This window comes from Rhinolophus sinicus, chromosome X (assembly GCF_036562045.2).
Source record: "Rhinolophus sinicus isolate RSC01 chromosome X, ASM3656204v1, whole genome shotgun sequence".
NCBI lineage: Eukaryota > Metazoa > Chordata > Mammalia > Chiroptera > Rhinolophidae > Rhinolophus > Rhinolophus sinicus.
Genome location: NC_133768.1, coordinates 85,764,181 through 85,785,706, shown reverse-complemented (window position 1 = coordinate 85,785,706; position 21,526 = coordinate 85,764,181). Strand labels below are relative to the sequence as shown.

The 21,526-nt window shown below is 36.8% G+C and overlaps 1 protein-coding gene and 1 pseudogene across 6 annotated transcripts in view; one reads left to right on the top strand and one right to left on the bottom strand.

Annotated features, from left to right (window-relative positions):
• Positions 1-21,526, bottom strand: part of XIAP (X-linked inhibitor of apoptosis) — a 63,877-nt gene that overhangs the window by 28,440 nt on the left and 13,911 nt on the right. For 4 of the 6 annotated variants that reach the window (XM_074324103.1, XM_019718175.2, XM_019718180.2 and 1 more), the window contains one exon: positions 413-1,321. In XM_074324103.1, the coding sequence (XP_074180204.1) occupies positions 413-1,289 (877 nt within the window). In that variant the 5' untranslated portion in view covers positions 1,290-1,321. Of the gene's footprint in view, positions 1-412; positions 1,322-17,110; positions 17,203-21,526 lie in introns of all 6 variants that reach the window. The other 2 variants (XR_012493492.1, XM_074324105.1) reach the window with 1 other exon arrangement.
• LOC109438347 (partitioning defective 6 homolog beta) lies at positions 3,725-6,691 on the top strand (annotated as a pseudogene).

Genomic DNA, 21,526 nt, shown 5'->3' with positions numbered 1-21,526 from the left:
AGTAGCCAAACTAAACTCTCTAACATTAACTCTTAAGAGGCGTAGAGAAAATGCATGTAATATATGTATTGAGAACATATAGTAGGTGCTCAATAAATTACAGTTAGTATTACTACCAGACCCATTCTTCTATCAGGGATATCAATCATCTTTTATATGTCATCCTTCTCCAAAAAACAATGACATGAAGATAAACATGATTCATAATATGGTAGTCTTTTTTCACATAAATTCAGTGGTTACATTATAGATTGAACCTAAGGGTTCATCAAATGATAGTGATATAAAAAATCATGCCAGCCTACACTTAAATATTTACCAGTTCAGGAGGCTAAAGGAATCTATTCATTTTTTAGGAGCCCTGGGATAATTGAAAAGTTATTTATTAGCCTGGTTTTATAATAAAGTTTACCTAAAGCATAAAATCCAGCTCTTGCTAGCTGCTCCTTGTTAACTGAGTATGTCCACGTCCCAAAAGTAATGATCCGTGCTTCATAATCTGCCATGGCTGGATTTCTTGGAGGATTAGTTGAATTTGGGGAATTCCTACCAGAGCTCATGACATCAGATTCACTTCGAATATTAATATTCCGGCCCAAAACAAAGAAGCAATTAGGAAAGTGTCGCCTGTGTTCTGACCATGCACGATCACAAGGTTCCCAATTTTTCAGTTTTCCACCACAACAAAAGCACTGCACTTGATCATCAATACCTGTGTAGTAGAGCCCAGCACTAACTAACTCTCTTGGGGTTAAGTGGGCATATTCTGGCCAGTTCTGAAATGACTTTAATCTAGCTTCTTCACTACACATGGCAGGGTTCCTTGGGTATATTGTGTCTGACATATCTACAACCTGTCCAGTTCTCAAAAGATAGTCTGCATGAGTCTCAGATGGCCTGTCTAAGACAAAATGATTTCTGTTTCCCGGATCATTTCCAGTTCTGTACTGACCATTTTGGACACCAGGATTTGTAGGTTGCACAGCATTGTTTTCAAAATAAAAGCCATTGATAAATCTGCAATTTGGGGATACTTTCCTGTGTCTTCCAACTGCTGAGTCTCCATATTGCCATCTATCTACTGCTGCGTGACAACTAAAGCACTGCACGGTGTCTCCTTCACCAGTATACAGAAAACCAGCTCGTGCAAGTGTTGATGCTGAAACAGGACTACTACTTGGAAAATTAGCAAAAGTTTTTAATCTATTACACTCTTCTACAAATTCTTCGTCCTTATCGATGTCTGCAGGTACACAAGTTTTAGATCCTTCAAAACTGTTAAAAGTCATCTTCTCTTGAAAATAGGATTTGTCCACCTTTTCTAAAAAGAGAACATTATATTAGGAAATCCAAAATATGAAACATAGGCAATTAGTTTTGATACTAGGAGCTAACAAATTACCCACTGATAACATAAAAGTAATAACACAATCTCTAAGAAACATTCTAATTCTAAATTCTAGAGTTCTATATTACCATGATTCAAGTCATAAAGTAAAAACTAGCGTTTTTTTCTCTTTTAGAGGAAAGTAGTATTTAACTTATTCACTTTTAAGTGCTTATTTTACATATAGAAACTATGTGATGCGAATTAAAATTAACCATGCAAAATCATTAATTAGGAAAAACATGAAAGGAGTATAAAATATGCATTCTTAAAATCTATGCATAATTGTTATAATGGATCATTACATATTCAAGGCATCAAAGTTCAGTTTCTACAATAAAGAAACCCAAATGTTCAGGATATTAATCAATTAATTTTTAATAGTTCTTTACTTTTTTGCTTAGTAAAGATAAGTTATTCACAATATTGGTTCATGAAGAACATCAAAGTTTCTAATTTTTGTGCACAGTCCATTTTGTTAGAACTGATGTATATCATACTGCCCTCTAGAGGGTGGCCCAGGAGAAATTGTAAGTATGTGTAGACCTTAAATCTACACATACTTTGCTGTCAACTTCCCAAAGTCAAGGAACAATCTGTTCAAATGGAAGAGAAGAACTATCACAGCCTCATTAGATCTGCCAAAGTATAGCGGTGCAATATTTCACCCAGATAAAATTCTAAGAGGAACTAGTTGGGTTATAAGAAGGGTGGCCAGTTATTTATCCTCCAAACCTGGACACTTTTCAAAGTGAAAAATCATGACTGGAACAACAGGTGTAAATGAGGGTTGCCCCAGGCAAACTTGGTTCTACAGAATCTCACACTGTTCCCAACACTGTGTTCTGTATATGCTTGTCAAATGCAAAATAAAAGAATGGTCACGATGATTCTTTCTCTATTTCATATGTGCATTAATTGGTTTCTGGGGAAGAATTACCAGCTCTTTTGGCATTATTTTGGCACAATATGTCTTGGAACATCATCACTCTTAATAGTCAACACAAGGCTTCTGTCTTGCAGGCTGGCAATGGACATCAGATCTTTCCTGGCCTTGTCAATTTACAATGGTATTAGTATGTTCCTAAAAATCTGATTATATCAACAATTTTTGGAAGATTGTCTCCATGACATTTGATTACTGTTTCCAAGATGTCTGAAAACATTCTGACACTACCTTCAAGGCCCTGTGTTAAATCAGCATAAACTGGATGACAAAAATCAAGATTCAAAGAAACCAAGGCTGGCTGATAGGCTAACGAGGTAAAATTTAATAGGAATGTGTGTGAAGTCTTACATTCTGACTTTAAAAAATCTGTTGCACAATTAAAGGAAGATGGAAACTTGGTTTGGAACGACGTCATGTGATGGCAATCCTCCAGATTAAAATCTTGGGATTTCAGTCAGTTACAAACTCATTATGAGCCAACACTACATGGTTGCTAAAAATCTTAAAGTGACTTCAAGCTGCATTAATGTCCAGATGTGCAATACCCAGATCCAATTCAGCTACACTCTGAATATTATTTTAAGCTCTCAACACATTTTAGAAGGGATATTAACAAAGTGTAATGTTCATAGCGAGCAATCGGGATGATTAAAATGGTGTCCTACGAGGAATACTTGGAAAAGCTAAGAGTATTTACCTCAAAGGGGAAAGAAAAAATGTGGGGAGAAGAGTACAGAGGATAGAATGACTATCTTTAGATACCTAAAGGGCTGTCATGTAGGAAAGGAATCCAAGAGAATTAGAGTCAAAGAATATAATTACAGCCAGTAGATTTTAACCCAATACAAGGATGAATGGTTACAATAATAAATAGCAGTACAAAATGGATTGATTGGGTTGCCTTGTAGATTATGAGTTCCTCCCATCACTGGAAAGTACTTCAGTATGGACAATGAGAAAGGATTAAACATTTCTAGTCTATAATTACCCTTAAGAATTAATGCTCAATATAATCCATATGAAAATTACCTTCTGAGGTGGTAAGTTTTATTTCTCAGGCCAATCAAAATAGACAGAAGTGTAAAATCAATGGTAATTTCACAATAGTGGACATTCTGTGTGGTTCAAGTAGCCACCACATTTCAGATAACATTAGATAAAACTCCATCGTTCATTAGCAGGAGAATCTCTATTTGAAGCTTTCAAGTAGAGACCTCATCTTCCCAGAGGTTATTTCTAGATTAATAGTTTACAGATTTCACTGTTTTGAAAAGCACATATTTATTCAGAAGCATGCAATTGAACACTAAATATACATGATCACACTGTGAGCTTTTGGAGAAGGGTGAGAAAGTGGAATTACCAGAGAGGTTAAGAGTGAAAGGAAGATGACTGACAAAAGACAGAAACCTCGGGACTGGAGGAAGGTACCAAAAGGGATGACAGAGGGTTTAAAAAAAAATCAATTAAGTGAAATGAAGGTGGGGAAGATGATATTTACAAAATAAGTATATATGGAGCACAGGAACTGTGAATACAGAATAGAGTATGGATATTGCAGAAGGGTGGTAAAAAGGCTTTGGATGTAAAAAGGTCTGAGTGCAATAAAGTATGCTGAGATAATTTAAGGCTTTTTTGTGAAAGCATATTCAGGCTTTCTACTGTGTAAGCAGAAAGGTAAGAAGGCACAGAGAAAAAGATAGCCAAAGAAAGCTTTGACAGGAACAAGAAAAACAAATAAAGAAACAAAAAGTCATGGACACAGACAACAGTTTAGTGGTTACCAGAAGGTAAGGGTTGAGGGAGGATAGTAGAAGAGGGTAAAAGGGGTCAGATATATGGTGATGGAAGAACTGACTCTGGGTGGTGAGCAGACAATGCAATATACAGACGATGTACTACAGAATTATACACTTGAAACCTATGTAATTTTACTAACCATTGTCACCCCAATAAATTTAATAAAAAAAGATTAGGAAGTTGAAATATATCAGTTTTCTTAAATCTGTTTAGTTAACAGTGCATTGGGGGAATGAAGACAAAGGTACAAATATTAGTAAGTACCACAGAAGACGGGAATGACAGCTGAAAAGATATTTGTTAAAACTCCACAGGAATTCAAAACAGGGAATGGTTACTACTAGTTTGGAGGGTGGGGAGATCTTCATAGAAGTGCACGTGAGCAGAATTTGACCTTATAGTAAGCATGGGGAAGAAGAGATCAAGGCCAAGGGAAGAGTATAAGCAAAGGCTCAGGGACAGGAACACATGGATGAAGGTTGAGTAACAGGGAAGTGTTCAGTAAAGGATGCATGAATGAATGTTCACTTAGAAAAATTAGGCTGGGGCAGATCTTGGAGTGTTCTGAGAGCCAGGATAGGTATTGTGTATTTTATTACATACACATAGAAGACAGCTGATATATTTAACATAAAGGGGCTGGGCAGTCAGGAATTTTGAGGGGAAGAATGCTTGGGAGAAAATGACACTATGGAAATAAACACTGGTCAAAAAAGAATCAGCAGCAAGCAGTGGTACATGTTTATATGAGGACTATGGAAGATTTCAAGATGTGAGATGTTTAAAATATATATGTCTGCATCCTAGTCAACTGGGTAAAGATAGCCATGGGCATGTGCCACGGAGAGGAGGGGGACTGCTAATCTAGTAATGTGGGAATGTGGGCAGTTGGAGGGAAGAGAAAAACACACACAGAAGGCCCTCCTACCTATTGGTATCTGTACACAATACGAAAGTTTCCAGTTCCCCTAGGTTTTTATTATTAAAGTTGTCAAATATATAGAATAAAGGCTATTTTAATGGGGAAAAGGATATAAAATTAGATGTACATTAGACTGCCACTACATGAAAACATATAGTCATACTTAAGACCTGGAAGGCAATTTTTAATAAATGGGTAAAATATGCTAAGGTGGCAGGATTACAGGTTATCTTTTTCTCCAAAATGTCTTTAATAATTATTTTCTTAATGTCTCTCAGGATAGCGTTGCTGGCCTGGGCCAGGAGCCCACTAGTGTGGGAGGCAGCCGAGAGCAAGGAGGTGGATGGGCTAGTTGCCCACTCATCCTCCTCCACCAGAGCTCTGCAGCCACCAAAGCAGAGAGAGGGAGTTGTGTCTCCACCTGCCACCACCAGATGCACTGCGGAAGTCAGTGGAGCTCTGTATTGAGACCCCAGTCACCTCCACAGGTGCATTTGGTGAGCATGCATCCACCTGGCCTCCCAAGGAGCCGTCCCCACTCAGCAGGACAGTGGCTGCTGGGGCATCCTGGAGGTAAAGAGCAGGTTTGACACTTAATTTCATCAGTTTTTGCTAGAAAGAGCAAAACTTAGACATTTTGAGGAGTTTTATACAGTACTACAAAATGTTCATAAGATACCCAATTTTGACATTTTATTAAGCTATGCAGACATTCAGGAACACTTACTGGCTATAAAAAACGATGATAATTATCACAATAGCCAACCCACTACTTAGAATTTTTATACAAAAGAATGAAGAAACAGACAACAGTGCCTTTGGTAGAAACATGCTAATGATGAAGTGAAATGTTTTAACCAATGCACTGCGTTTTGTCAACCACAGAAAAAAATCACATCCAGTCATTCATATGCCTCAAGACTTTATACCTGTCTTCAATTACAGATTGGGATATTTTTCCAGAAACACACTGTAGGGTTAGTTCATCTTTACAGTCTCAACACTGAACACTCCCTAGGGTTCTATAGCTAGGATGGTTTCAGTCTAATGGAGATACCACATGGCTCAGAGAAGGTCCCAGGGATCTCTCTACATCCTGGCTTGTTCCAGAAGGTCTGGCTCACAGCACAAGTCTATTGGCTGTTAATGAAGTTTTAGAAGTCAATGGTATAGAAGTTTCAGGGAAGAGTTTTGATCAAGTAATAGACATGATGATTGCAAACAGCTGCAACCTCATCATAAGAGACAAGTAAACCAGGAGAATGTTAGGAATGGTAGGGGTTCTGGCAGCTCCAGCCAAGCCACTGACAAGAGCCTAATTCACTGATAAGAGCCACAGCAGACTGAACCAAACGTTGAGCCCAAGGATGAAGACAGTGATAAAGATGACATTATTATTAAAGATAATGGTGTTCCACAGAAGATTCATAAAGCTGTTTCTACTACCAAAAGCCTGGAATGATTGACACAAACTCAGTCTTGAGTCTGGACAGAACAGTTTTATTCCTTCTAATTGAGTTAGCACCCCTAGTAAGTGGCACAAACATAGAATTTGATACACGTTCCAGATCAAAAACTATTAGAATATGGAACAATCATAACATCATGGAACTATGGTTCAAATGTTTTCTGAGTATGTCACAGGACTTGCAAATTTGGCTAGTTTAAGAGCTTTTAACTCTGATCCAATGACCTGGAATAGGCTTGAGAACAATAAGGGTACAAGTTAAAATGTTATTAAACATAAATAGAAACAGAAATTAGTGGTTGCCTACTACTAGGGGAAGAGGAGAAATGGTTACTGAGATTCTTTTTGGAGTAATGAAAATATTCTAAATTAGATTGTAGTGATGGTTGCACAACCCTGAATATACTAAAAACCACTTAACTGTACACTTTAATTTTATGGTATGTGAATTACATATTGATAAAGCTGTTTCAATGTTATTAAAATAGTAGCTTGGTAATTCTTAGTATAAACATTGATGGATCAGAGGTCATTTCAAGTCTAAAACAAAGGGGTATTTGCTAACGAAATTATGTGCTTTTGATATGGATAACTAGATGTTACAATACATTTTCAGAACTACATGACAGTATTATATCATTTCTGTTTGAAGTGGTTAGAGTTAACCTTTCACAAAAATCCCAGTTAAGTTTTCCTTTAATTACATTCTTTAAATTCTAATGTGAAGTCTGATTCTATCTCTTTTGGTACTATGAGGACCTCAGTTTTTGTGTTCCCAGTATTTTAGTTTTTAATGTTGTTCTTCTGTTGCTATATGTTAAAAATTATTTTCTGAAATGCATTTGTTAACTTCTACTAAATCAAATCAATTGGCTATTTTTAGAAGTTTCTTTCCATATTATGAAGCACTGAACTATGTTTCTAAGTTACGAAATTTTGTGGAAGTTTTTCATATTGTTGTTTGTCCATCCTATAGCTTACATATTTACAAACTAATTCCAAATAGGTGTCATTTATGTTTTTAAATGCAGTTAATTCAATTAACCCTGGTAATATGGGAGACCCTCTCCTTTAATTTTCACCTCATTCCCAATCTCATCGGAAAGTATCCCTTTTGTCTTGGGTGTGAGTGTCTACATACATACATATGCGTGTGTGTGTATATATATATATATATATATATATATATATATATATATATATATATATATATATATGGTGCTTTTGAACTCTTCTAATGTATTCCGGTAGTGTGAACTGTTTTGGATACAAATTGTACTTAGAATAAAAGATTTTTACACACAAGACAAAAGTGCACTATTTTATACAAAGATTTTGGATTTTTTTTAGTGGAATTATTCTAAGAACACTACCAACACTTCAGGAAAAAAAGATATATTGACCACTGAGAGGTAGCTTATCAGTATTATTTTCATTAGGCTATTTATTTCCCACACATCCACTTAGAACAGGTAAGAGTAAGGCTGTCAACTTTCATCCTTTGCCTGATTTCTTTGGTATTTATCATTGTAAAATGTGCGTGATCACTAACGTATGCATGCATACAGAAATTAGGAATATTATGAAGTATAGAAATTCCTTATGGTTTATGGATAATTCCCCCCAAAGCCATTTATTAATTTTATGGTAGGGCTAGTATGAATGTCCTTATAATAGTTGTATGCTATTAAAACAATGAAAAATCAAATGACTCAATTTTGAAGGATAGTTTCTCTAAGTGGTAAAATATATATGAACAAATAAAGTCTTGATTAATTGAAAAGAAAACTCAAACGTTAAAGCAATAGAAAAAAAATCTCATGCAGAGAAATTTCTTTTTTGGTGAGATGTAATATAAAAACACTACTCAGAAATGTTAGAATGCTTATTATCAACAAGACAAGTAATAACAAGTATTGAGGAGGCTGTGGCTAAAAAGGACCCCTCATACACTGCTGGTAGAAATGTAAATTGGTACAGCCACTATGAAAAACAGTATGGAGGTTCCTCAAAAAATTAAGACTAGTAATGGGTGAAACATTTATACAATCTGTAGAGAAACTAGAGTATGACCAGATGGCTTCATTAGTGAATTCTGCCAAGCATTCAAAAAGGATCTAGTCTCTGCCATACTCAAATTCTTCCAAAAAACTGAAGAGACAATACTCCCTAACTCATTTTATGAGGCCAACATTACCCTGGTATCAAAACATGGTTAAGGATAACACAAAAAAAGAAAATTACAGATCAATACCTCTGATGCATACTGATGCAAAAATCCTAAAGAAAATTCTAGCAAATCAAATACAACAATGCATTAAAAAGATTATCCATCACAACCAAGTGGGGTTCATCCCAAGGGCACAAGGATGATTCAATATACACAAATTGATTAATGTGATACACCACACAAACAAAGGATAAAAATCAATGATTATATCAATAGATGTAGAAAAAGCACTTCACAAGATACAATATCCATTTATGATTAAAACACTTAAAAAATAAGTATAGAAATAAAATACCTTAACATAATAAAGGCCATATATGACAAACACTCAGCTAATATTAAAATTAATGGTGAAAAACTGAAGCCTTTTCCTCTACATTCAGGAACACGACAGGTTTTCAACATAGTATTGGAAGTCCTAGACAGAGCAATGAGGCAAGAGAAAGAAATAAAAGGCATCCAAATTGGGAATGAAGTTAAATTGTCACTCTTTGCAGATGACATGATGCTACATATAGAAAACCCTAAAGACCTTACAAAAAGCTATTAGAAACAATCAACAAATACAGTAAAGTTGCTGGCTACAAAATCAATGTACAAAAGTCCATTGCCTTCCTATATACTAACAATGAAATCTCAGACAAAGAAATACAAAAAACAATTCCTTTTGCAATTGCAGCAAAAAGAATAAAATACCTAGGAATAAACTTAACCAAGGATGTGAAAGACCTATATGCTGAAAACTGTAAGACATTTTTGAAAGAAATTGAAGAAGACACAAAGAAATGGAAAGACATTCCATGCTCATGGATTGGAAGAATCAACATAGTTAAAATGACCATATTACCCAAAGCAATGTACAGATTTAATGCAATCCCCATCAAAATCCTGATGGCATTTTTTAAAAGAAATAGAACAAAAAAATCATCAGATTTGTACAGAACCACAAAACACCCCAAATAGCCAAAGCAATCCTAAGAAAAAATAATAATGCTAGAGGTACCACACTCCGATTTCAGCTTGAACTACAGGGCAACAATAATCAAAACAGCATGACACTGGCAGAAAACCAGACACACAGACTAACGGAATAGAATTGAAAACCTAAAAATAAACCCACATAAATATGGACAGATAATTTTCCACAAAGTAGACAAAAACATACAATGGAGAAAACACAGCCTTTTCAAAAAATGGTGCTGGGAGAATTGGAAAGCCACGTATAAAAGAATACTAGACTGCTATGTGTCACCAAGTACCAAAATTAACTAAAAATGGATCAAAGACCTAAACATGAGACCTGAAACAATAAGCTGCATGCAAGAAAACACAGGTACTAAACTTATGGACCTTGGGTTCAAAGAGGATTTTATGAATTTGATCTCAAAGGCAAGGGAAGTAAAAGCTGAAATAAATGAATGGGACTATGTCAAACTAAAAAGCTTCTATACAGCAAAAGAAACCATCGACAAAATAAAGAGCTAACCAACTAAATGGGAGAGGATATTTGTAAATGCCTCCGATAAGGTGCTACTATCCAAAACATATAAGGAACTCATACAATTCAACAAAAAAAAGTCCAATTTAAAAATGGGCAGAAGACCTGAATAGACATTTCTTCAAAGAAGACATACAGATGGCTAACAGACAAATGAAAAGATGTTTAGCATCACTAATCATCAGAGAAATGCAAACAAAAACCACAATGAGATATCACCTCACCCCAGTCAGAATGGCTATCATCAACAAGACAAATAGTAACAAGTGTTGGAGAGGCTGTGGAGAAAAAGGAACCCTCATACACTGTTGGTGGGAATGAAGATCGGTGGAACCCTTATGAAAGGCAGTGTGGAGGTTCCTCAAAAAATTACGAATAGAATTACCATATGACTCAGCAATCCCTCTCTCGGGTATTTACCTCCCAAAATATGAAAACATTTATCTGTAAAGATATATGTACCCCAATATTCACTGCAGCATTATTCACAGTGGCCAAGACATGGAAACAAAAGTGTCCTTCGGTAGATGACTGGATAAAGAAGATGTGGTATGTATACACAACAGAATACAACTCTGCCATAAGAAAAGATGAAATACTGCCATTTGCGACATGGATGGAATGTGAGATTATTATGCTAAGCGAAATAAATCAGACAGAAAAAGTTGAGAAGCATCTTATTTCACTCATGTGGAATATAAAACTGAAAGCAACAAAGGAACAAGACAAATAAAGGAACAAAAACTCATAGACACATACAACAGTTTAGTGCAGGGGTGTCCAAACTGCGGCCTGCGGGCCAACTGCAGCCCACGATCCATTTTTAATTGGCCCGCAGCAAATTCCAAAAATATATTTAATTTATTTAAATAAACCACATGAGGCAATACGTACTTCACCTCGAGTGAGTGCGCCGGCTGCTTGTGTATTTTACCGCATATGGCCCTTGGTAAAAAACGTTGAAAAAGTTTGGACACCCCTGGTTACCGGAGAATAAGGGGATAGGGGGACTGGTACAAGAGGATAAAGGGGGTCAAATATATATGGTGATGGAAGGAGAACTGACTCTGGGTGAACACACAATGCAATACATACATGACATATTACAGAAATGTACACTTGAAACCTATATAATTTTACTAACCAATGTCACCTCAACAAATTTCATAAAACTTAAAAATTAAAAGGAAAGTTATTCAGGAAAACAACAATGTAGAAAACGGCAAGAGGTGATATTCTGGCCTAATAAAAGTAAATTCACAAACAAATGTTTCTAGAAAAAAAAAAAAAGAAATGTGTTTTATTATTAATCCTTCTAATAAAAATCTGCTTTACTTGAAATGAGGACTAACACCCAATTTAAAAAGAAATCTAAGAAACTTTACAGACATTACCTGGAGTAAGATTTTTACTGGTATATCCCCTTGGGCAAGGGAAGTAACAGAAAAAATAAACATGTAGGATTATATCAAACTAAAAAGTATTTTCTCAGCAAAGGAAACCATCAATAAAACAAAAATGGATCCTACTGAATGGGAGAAGATATTTGCCAATGATATATCTGTTAAGAGGTTAATATCTCAAATTTATAAAAAACTCACTCAACTCCAAAAAAACAAACAACCCAATTAAAAAATGGGCAGAGGACATGAAGATTTTTCTAAAAAGGACATACAGATGGCAAACAGACATGAAAAAATGCTCAACCTCACTAATCATTAGAGAAATGCAAATAAAAACCACAATGAGATATCACCTCACCCTAGTCAAAATGGCTATCATCAATAAATCAACAAACAACAAGTGCTGGCGAGGATGTGGAGAAAACGGAACGCTTGTGCACTGTTGGTGGGATTGCAGATTGGTGCAGCCACTATGGAAAACAGTATGGAGGTATCTCAAAAATATGAAAATGGAACTACCTTATGACCCAGCAATTCCACTCCTAGATATCTATCCGGAGAAATCCAAAACTCTAATTCAAACTAATTTATGCACCCCTATGTTTATTGCAGCACAATACACAACAGCCAAGACGTGGAAACAACAGAAATGCCCATCGGTAGACAACTGGATTAAGAAACTGTGGTAGGGCCGGCCCGGTGGCTCAGGCGGTTGAAGCTCCATGCTCCTAACTCCAAAGGCTGCCGGTTCAATTCCCACGTGGGCCAGTGGGCTCTCAACCACAAGGTTGCCAGTTCAATTCCTCGAGTCCCGCAAGGGATGGTGGGCTCCGCCCCCTGCAACTAAAGATTGAACATGTCACCTTGAGCTGAGCTGCTACTGAGCTCCCGGATGGCTCATTTGGTTGGAGCACGTCCTCACAACCACAAGGTTGCCGGTTCGACTCACGCAAGGGATGGTGGGCTGCACCCCCTGCAACTAGCAATGGCAACTGGACCTGGAGCTGAGCTGCGCCTGCCACAACTAAGACTGAAAGGACAACAACTTGACTTGGAAAAAAAAGTCCTGGAAGTACACACTGTTCCCCAATAAAGTCCTGTTTCCCTTCCCCAATAAAATCTTAAAAAAAAAAAAAAAAAAAAAAAAAAAAAAAAAAGGAAACTGTGGTACATTTATACAATGGAGTATTACGCAGCCACAAAGAAGCATGAAATCTTACCATTTGCAACAATATGGATGGACCTAGAGAACATTATGTTAAGTGAAATAAGTCAGGCAAAGAAAGACAAATACCATATGATCTTACTTATATGTGGAATCTAAAGAAAAGAATAAATGAACGAACTAATCAGAAACAGTCTCAGGGACATAGAGGAAAATCTGAGGGTTGCTAGATGGGAGGAGGGGTGGGGATAAGGGGGAAGGTCAGGGGATTAGAAAGCACAGTCGGTAACCACAACATTGCCACGGGGATATGAGTCAGTTTGGGGAATATAATCAATAATGTTGTAAAGATTTTGTAGGGTATCTGATGGACACTTGTCTCATTAGGGAGACCACCTCAGGGATGATGTAGATGCCTGATCACTGCACTGTACACCTGAAGCTGAAGCTGAAGAATAATGAATGTCAACTACAATTATATATATATATATATATATATATATATATATATATATATATATGGTGTGTGTGTGTGTGTGTATATATATATATATATATATATATATATATATATATATAGTTACAAGAAGCGGAGTACAGCATTAGGAATAGAGACAGTGGAAATGTAATGGCTCTGTGCGATGTCAGAGGGGTAGTGGATGGAGGGTTTGTCACTGTTTGAGGGATATAAATGATAAACGTCTACATTGTTTTGTGCACCTGAAACTAATAAAAAATGTTTAAAAAGTCTGTTTGGTAGTTAATTACTGCCTTAAGCAATTTTAATAAACAATCTATTCTGTAATACCATGAGTTTCAGTCATCGCAGCATTTCAGGAAATAATAAGAATGCAGTTTCATATGTGTACCAGACACTGAAAAAAGTAATTTTGACTCTGAAGATTTATACAAATTTAATTAAGATGGCTAACTAGGAAAATATCTCTGATGATTGAAAACTATTATAAATACCCCTTGAAAATGTTTAAGTCAGAATAGCAAATCACTGTTCTTAACACATAAGTAGCAAAACCTTTTTCTTTTTTTCCCCAAAGATTTTATTGGGGAAGGGGAACAGGACTTTACTGGGGAATAGTGTGTATTTCCAGGATTTTTTTCCAAGTCAAGTTGTTGTCCTTTCAATCTTAGTTGTGCACAGCTCAGCTCCTGGTCCAGTTACCATTACTAGTTGCAGGGGGCACAGCCCACTATCCCTTGCAGATCTCCAGGGGTTGAACTGGCAACCTTATGGTTGAGAGCCCACTGGCCCATGTAGGAATTGAACCGGCAGCCTTCGGAGTTAGGAGCACGGAGCTCCAACCTCCTGAGCCACCGGGCCGGCCCGCAAAATCTTTATAGTCTTTTTTTTCTATAGAGTTCATAGATCTCTCCAATGTGCCTGTGCTTCACCCTCCTGGTCTGTGGAAGAAATTCTTCCAATCACCACAGGCTCACTTAATGAACTACAAATACTTAACATCATTCCTGCAACCAAGGCCTCTGTTAACCTCTCATCATAAAAAAGCATTTAAGTAACTATATTGATGTGGTGCAATACAAAGGGAATTAAATGATTGTTATGGGTTGAATATGTATGGGAAAGATATTAAGTCCTAACCACCAGTTAGTAATGTACCTTATTTGGAAAGAGGGTCTTTGTAGATGTGATCAAGTTAAGATGAGGTCATTCAATATGACTGACATACATATAAGAAGGGATGAAACACAGACACAGAGATACACAGGGCAGATGGCCATGTGAAGACGGAGGTGGTAGGGACTAAACTGATGATGTATCTACAAGCCAAGGGACACCAAGAATCAATGGCAACACCAGAAGCTAAGAGACAGGAATGGAACAGGTTACCCCCAGAGCCTTCAGAGAGAGCATGGCGCTGCCAACATCTTCGTTTTGGACTTCTAGCCTCCAGAACTGTGAGAAAATAAATTTGCTCTTTTAAGCCATTCCATTTATGGTACTTTGTTATGGCAGCCCTAAGAAACTAATGCAATGATGTTAAAAATATGAAAAGAATTATGCAAGCAATATAACCCTAATAGCTCCCACTGTAGTACTATCATGCCGACTAAAACACTTTATGTAATTAAAGGCAGCCATTTAAAATTCAGAAAATGGTTGTTTTGAGAATCTTATTTATGGTAATTTTGCAGATTCTTCCACTCAAAACCCCAGTAGAATGACCACACGTTGTGCCCCCTTGTATCCTCTACATAATTTGCTGATGACCCAAGTGTACTGGAAGATTTAATAATTTCTGCAGGAATGTAGGTTTGTATGTGTGTGTATATGTAATGTTATTAGAATGAAGGTCCTGTATGACAAGGGCTGTGATTTATCGTACTTGTAATTCCCAATGCCTATAGTAATGCATGGCACACAGTAATTTTTAATAAATGTTGGGCAAAAGAATGACTGTTGAACCATCTCTATTGGCTACTGGTGTTATTCCACATCCCACTCACCACCTCCCCTGGACTCTTGAGATCACTGTGAGTACTAAAAATTAATATGCCATTGTGTCTAGGAAATGTGACCAAAATAGGAAATATACACATACCATGCAAAAAGTATAATTCTTCAGTGACAAAAAAAAACTATACTAAAATCACATTTCAAAAATATTATTGGATTCATAAAATTTTTCAGAGTAATATCAAAATTTTATATGTGCTAACCAAAAAACACCATCATAATTTAAAATTTAAGATTCTCTCTTTGCTTAAATATTACAAGTTTTTCTCATCAGTAACTTTTTTCCCTATAGAGGATCCAGCATAGAGGTCATGCCAAATAAGCAGCATTCTCTCTGACTCCATCTAGGTCAATCTCTCTTTTAATTATCTTAAAGTATTAGCCAGTTAGTTCCCTGTTTAGAAATAGCAGTTTGATTTACAGAGTTACAGTATCTAGGAAATACATCTACGTAGATGTATCATAGTATAAAAAAGCTGGATTTTTAAAATCACATGCCCTGAACAAAAATGGAATACCATTTTTCAAATTCAACTTTTATACTATTATACATCTACATAAAATTTCAACTTTTACTCAAATTGCTCATTTATACCACTGAAGTTCTTCAAACCATGAAGCACATTTTCTCTTAACCTTAAGTTAAATGGTCAATAAAACATTTTTGAGGTTAATTACATTCAATCAAATCAAAAGTTCTTTCCCTAAACCTAAGCACTAGAGCCATTCAAATAACTAAATGGCATTAATGAGCTCAGTCAGTATCAATAAGCTTACTAATACTGCTGTATACAATGAATGCTTGATCATGAAACCTACTTCTGTAAACACCTGAAAGAGCATACTGAGAATCAACAAGGGAATATGAATGACACGTTCCATATTTAATTCAGAAAGGCATAGTAATACTTAAATTTGAGCACAGATATCCAATCTTAGAGAAATTATTCATAATAATTAACTCCACAGGTACAGTTCACTCAGAATAAACACACAGTAAGGCATTCCTTTATCTACTCTTCAAATTATGGAGCTGTGTTCCCCCAAAGAATGTTTTACATGAAGGATACACAGGTTTGGGGCTCAAGAACTCACTCAATGATTAGTGATGTTGAACGTCTTTTCATATGTCTACTGGCCATCTGTATGTCCTCTTTACAGAAATGTCTATTCAGGTTGTCTGCCCATTTTTAAATTGGATTGTTTGGTTTCTTTTGTTGTTGAGTTGTATGAGCTCTTTATATATTTTGGATATTAGCACCTTATTGGAGGCGTTGTTTGCAAATATCTTCTTCTCCCATTCAGTTAGCTGCCTCTTTATTTTGTCAATGGTTTCTTTTGTTGTATAGAAGCTTTTTAGTTTGATACAGTCCCACTCATTTTTTTTATAATCTGATATTTTATTTTTTTAAAATTAAAGTTGATTGGGGGTGACAACTGTTAGTAAAGTTACATAGATTTCAGGTGTACAATTCTGTATTACATCATCTATAAATCCCATTGTGTGTTCACCACCCAGAGTCAGTTCTCCTTCCGTCACTATATTATTTGATCCCCTTTACCTTCATCTGGTAACTACTCTGGTTACCCTCTGGTAACTACTAAACTATTGTCTGTGTCTATGGGTTTGTGTTTCTCATTTGTTTGTCTTGTTCTTTTGTTGGTTTTGGTTTATATACCACATATCAGTGAAATCATATAGTTCTCTTTTTCTGTTTGACTTATTTCGCTTAGCATTATATTCTCAAGATTCATCCATGTTGTCACATATTGTCCTACTTCATCTTTTCTTACCTCCAAATAGTATTCCATTGTGTATATATACCACAACTTCTTTATCCATTCATCTACCGAAGGATATTTTGGTTGTTTCCACGTCTTGGCCACTGTAAATAAAGCTGCAATGAACATTGGAGCACACGTGTCTTTATGTATAAATGTTTCCAGATTTTTTTGGTAGATACCCAGGAGAGGGATTGCTGGGTCATACGGTAATTCTATTCGTAATTTTTTGAGGAACCTCCACACTGACTTCCACAGCAGCTGCACCAGTCTGCATTCCCACCAACAGTGTATGAGGGTTCTTTTCTCTCCACAGCCTCTCCAACACTTGTTACTATTTGTCTTGTTGATGATAGCCATTCTGACTGGTGTGAGGTGATATCACATTGTGGTTTTGATTTGCATTTCTCTAATGATTAGTGATGTTGAGCATTTTTTCATGTCTATTTGCCATTTGTATGTCCTCTTTGGAGAAATGTCTCTTCAGGTCCTCTGCCCATTTTTCAATTGTTTTTTTTTTTGTTGTTGAGTTGCATGGGTTCCTTGTATATTTTGGATATTAGCCCTTTATCGGAGGCACTATTTGCAAAAATCTTCTCCCATTCAGTTGGTTGCCTCTTTATTTTGTCGATGGTTTCTTTTGCTGTGCAGAAGCTTTTAAGTTGGTATAGTCCCATTCATTTATTTTACCTTTTACTTCCATTGCCTTTGGAGTCAAATTCATAAAATGCTCTTTGAACCCAAGGCCCATAAGTTTAGTACCTATGTTTTCTTCTATACAGCTTATTGTTTCAGGTCTTATGTTTAGGTCTTTGATCCATTTTGAGTTAATTTTGGTACTTGGTGACAGATAGCAGTCCAGTGTCATTCTTTTGTACGTGGCTTTCCAATTCTCCCAGCACTATTTTTTGAATAGGCTGTGTTTTCTCCATTGTATGCTTTTGGCTCCTTTGTGGAAAATTGTCTGTCCATATTTATGTGGGTTTATTTCTAGGTTTTCAATTCTATTCCATTAGTCTGTGTGTCTGGTTTTCTGCCAATGTCATACTGGTTTTATTATTTTTCTTTTTATTTCTTTTTTTTTTAAAATTAAATTTATTGAGGTGACAATTGTTAGTAAAATTACATAGATTTCAGGTGTACAATTCTGTATTACATCATCTATAAATCCCATTCTGTGTTCATCACCCAGAGTCAGTTCTCCTTCCATCACCATATATTCGATCCCCCTTACCCTCATCTCCCAACCCCCACCTCCCACCCCCCTTACCCTCTGGCTATTTTTCAAGCTGAAGTCAGGGAGTGTGATACCTCTAGCATTATTCTTTTTTCTTAAGATTGCTTTGGCTATTTGGGGTCTTTTGTGGTTCCATACAAATCTGATGATTTTTTTGTTCTAGTTCTTTAAAAAATGCCATTGGGATTTTGATAGGGACTGTGTTAAATCTGTATATTGCTTTACCTCACACCAGTTAGAATGGCTGTCATCAACAGACAAATAGTAAGTGTTGGAGAGGCTGTGGAGAACAAAGAACCCTCATACCCCGGTAGTGGGAATGTAAATTGGAGCAGCCACTATGAAAAACAGTATGGAGGCTTCTCAAAAAATTCAGAATAGAATTACCATATGACCCAGCAATCCCTCTCCTGGGTATCTACCCAAAAAATCTGAAAACATTTATCCACAAAGATATATGTGCTCCCATGTTCACTGCAGCTTTATTTACAGTGGCCAAGACATGGAAACAACCAAAGTTGTTATAGATGATTAGATAAAGAAGATATGGTATACCCACACAATGGAATACTATTCTGCCATAAGAAAAGATAAAACAGTGCCATTTGTGACAACATGGATGGATCTTGAGAGAGTAACGCTGAGCGAAATAAGTCAGACAGAAAAAGCAGAGAACCATGTGATTTCACTGATATGTGGTATATAAACAAAACACAACAAAAGAACAAGACAAACAAATGAGAAACAGAAACTCATAGACACAGACAATAGTTTAGTGGTTACCAGAGTATAATGACGGAGGGGGGTGGTAGATGAGGGTAATCAGGATCAAATATATGGTGATGGAAGCAGAACTGACTCTGGGTGGTGAAAACACAATGTGATATATAGGTGATGTATTACTGAATTGCACACTTGAAACCTATGTAACTTTACTAACCACTGTCACCGCAATAAACTTTAATTAAAAAAAAAAAGAATTCACTCAAGAGCAAAAAAGGCTCAAGATCACTAATATTCCCTCTTCCATTTCATGGAAAACTGTTCAGAACTTAAAGACAATTTACAGTGCCCATTAATCAGTAGTCTATGATTCAAACAAACCATTTACAGTCCAAACTGTAGGTCCATGATATAGATTAAAACTGTTTATGCTTATTCAGAGCTCAGATCAAAATTTGTGCTAAAATCACAGCAGGTAGAAAAAAAATCTCAAGATGGATGCTAACCCAATCTTTAATACAAACAACTGTTTTCTTTTTTAGAAGAGGTTAAAAAAAAGAATCCTACTACTCAAAGGCTCTGAACACTTTATTATATTTATCCTTTAGGAACATTTTCTGTGCGCATGTGCACATTACAAATACTTCTAAAGGGGATTTATTGTACATGGTATTTTGTAATTTGCTTTTTTCCATTTAATAATATATAATAAGCATCTGCCCACATCAATTTTTATCTGGATTAGAACATTATTTTAAATGGATGACTAGTACCTAACTGTATGAATGTGTCATAACCTCACCAAATCCATATAGCTGAACATTAATTTTAGATGCATATTTTTTACAAGACAGTACCGACATGATTAAACAGTTCAAGAGGTACAGAAGTTGCATCCATTCCAACCCTGTACCTTAAATCTTTGGTTCCCTTCCTAGAAGCAATCACTCTTACCAGTTTTCTGTGTATTCCTCCAGAGATGGTCTATCAATATAAAGGCATGTATGAGCATTTTTAAAAACACAAATGTTAACATAGTCCATATACAGGTATGTACCTTTACTGCTGGGTATTTAGAAAGCTAACAATTTTCTTCTATTATACTTTTGCGTACTATTGCATAAAATTTATATAATTTTTCACTATTACAAAGAATGTTGGAATGACTGTCCTATCTAAACCTGTTTATATCCTTATTTGCTTTTTTTTTTTTTTTAAAGATTTTATTGGGGAAGGGGAACAGGACTTTACTGGGGAACAGTGGGCACTTCCTTGCTTTTAACACCAATATTAAACGGCCTCAAATGGGAGTATGTCCTACCATCACCTCCTTTTAATCTATCAAGAAAAAGCTTGAAAGCACTTATAAATGTGTAAGAAAAAAATAAACACCTCAATAAAAAATAGGCAAATTTACAAATGGAAAATATTAATGTCCAACAAACATATACAAAAATGTAAACTGCCGTTGGTAAAGAAATAAACATTTTAAAAGGTACTATTTTTGATTCCAGAAAAATGTCGGCGTGAGGTAAGCCTCTATAAAGCTCCCCTGGAATTTACAAAGAATCGAACAACAAAAACTCCACAAAGGACTCCCTGCACAGCAGACAGGCAAGACGAAGAGGCCCACTACCGACTGAAATCACCTGCAGGTGGGAGATTCGTGCGAGTGGAGGGAGGAGGAAAGGGAGAAGTGCACAGAGACAGAGCTGCGCGGGCGCAGGACGCAGACCTAGCTCAGTGCGCCGAGCTCGCGGCTTCTCGGAACTACCGCAGCTGCGGGAGAGGGAAGAACTCTGACTGCTAGGGCTCCTCCAGGGCTCCACAGGGCTGAGGGGACAGCACATAACACAGCTGAACCCAACGCTCACGGCAGAGACCTCGGAGAAAAGACTGAGGGAAAAAGGCTGAAAACGGTGGTTTAAGCCCGCACTGCCAAGCAGAGAACGGAGCCTTAGGCACTGAGACTAGCCGCCCCCTCCCACCCCTCCCAGAGCTCGCCCCGCCCCCACCTGCCCGGTGCTAGAAGCGAAACAGTAGCAGTGTCAGATCAAAACAACAGAAACTTTGCTGTTTTGAGAACTGTGGGCCACAAACACAAATTCACAGCCCAACTAATTCCAGCAAAGGGGAGAGAACTGTGGAAGCAGGACCGGCTGTGGTGGTGGTCGCCGCCATTGCTCCGGGCCACCTCTCACAACTCACCCCGACCCTGACCCCACCTATCTGGGCGGATCCCTGCAGGAGTAAACAGAACTGCTGAAATATACGGGCTCTGAATAAGGAGCTGGAAGAGCTTTGGAACATCAAAAGCTCTCCGCATACCCACCGGGACACTGCGCCCTGTGACCTAGACGAACTATTAACAGAGGAGAAGCCCGTCTCCCAGGGAATCCCCCCATTGTGTGAGAAGTTGGAATAGTGCAGAGAAAACATAGCACTACCGTGTGGGAGAAGAAAAATAA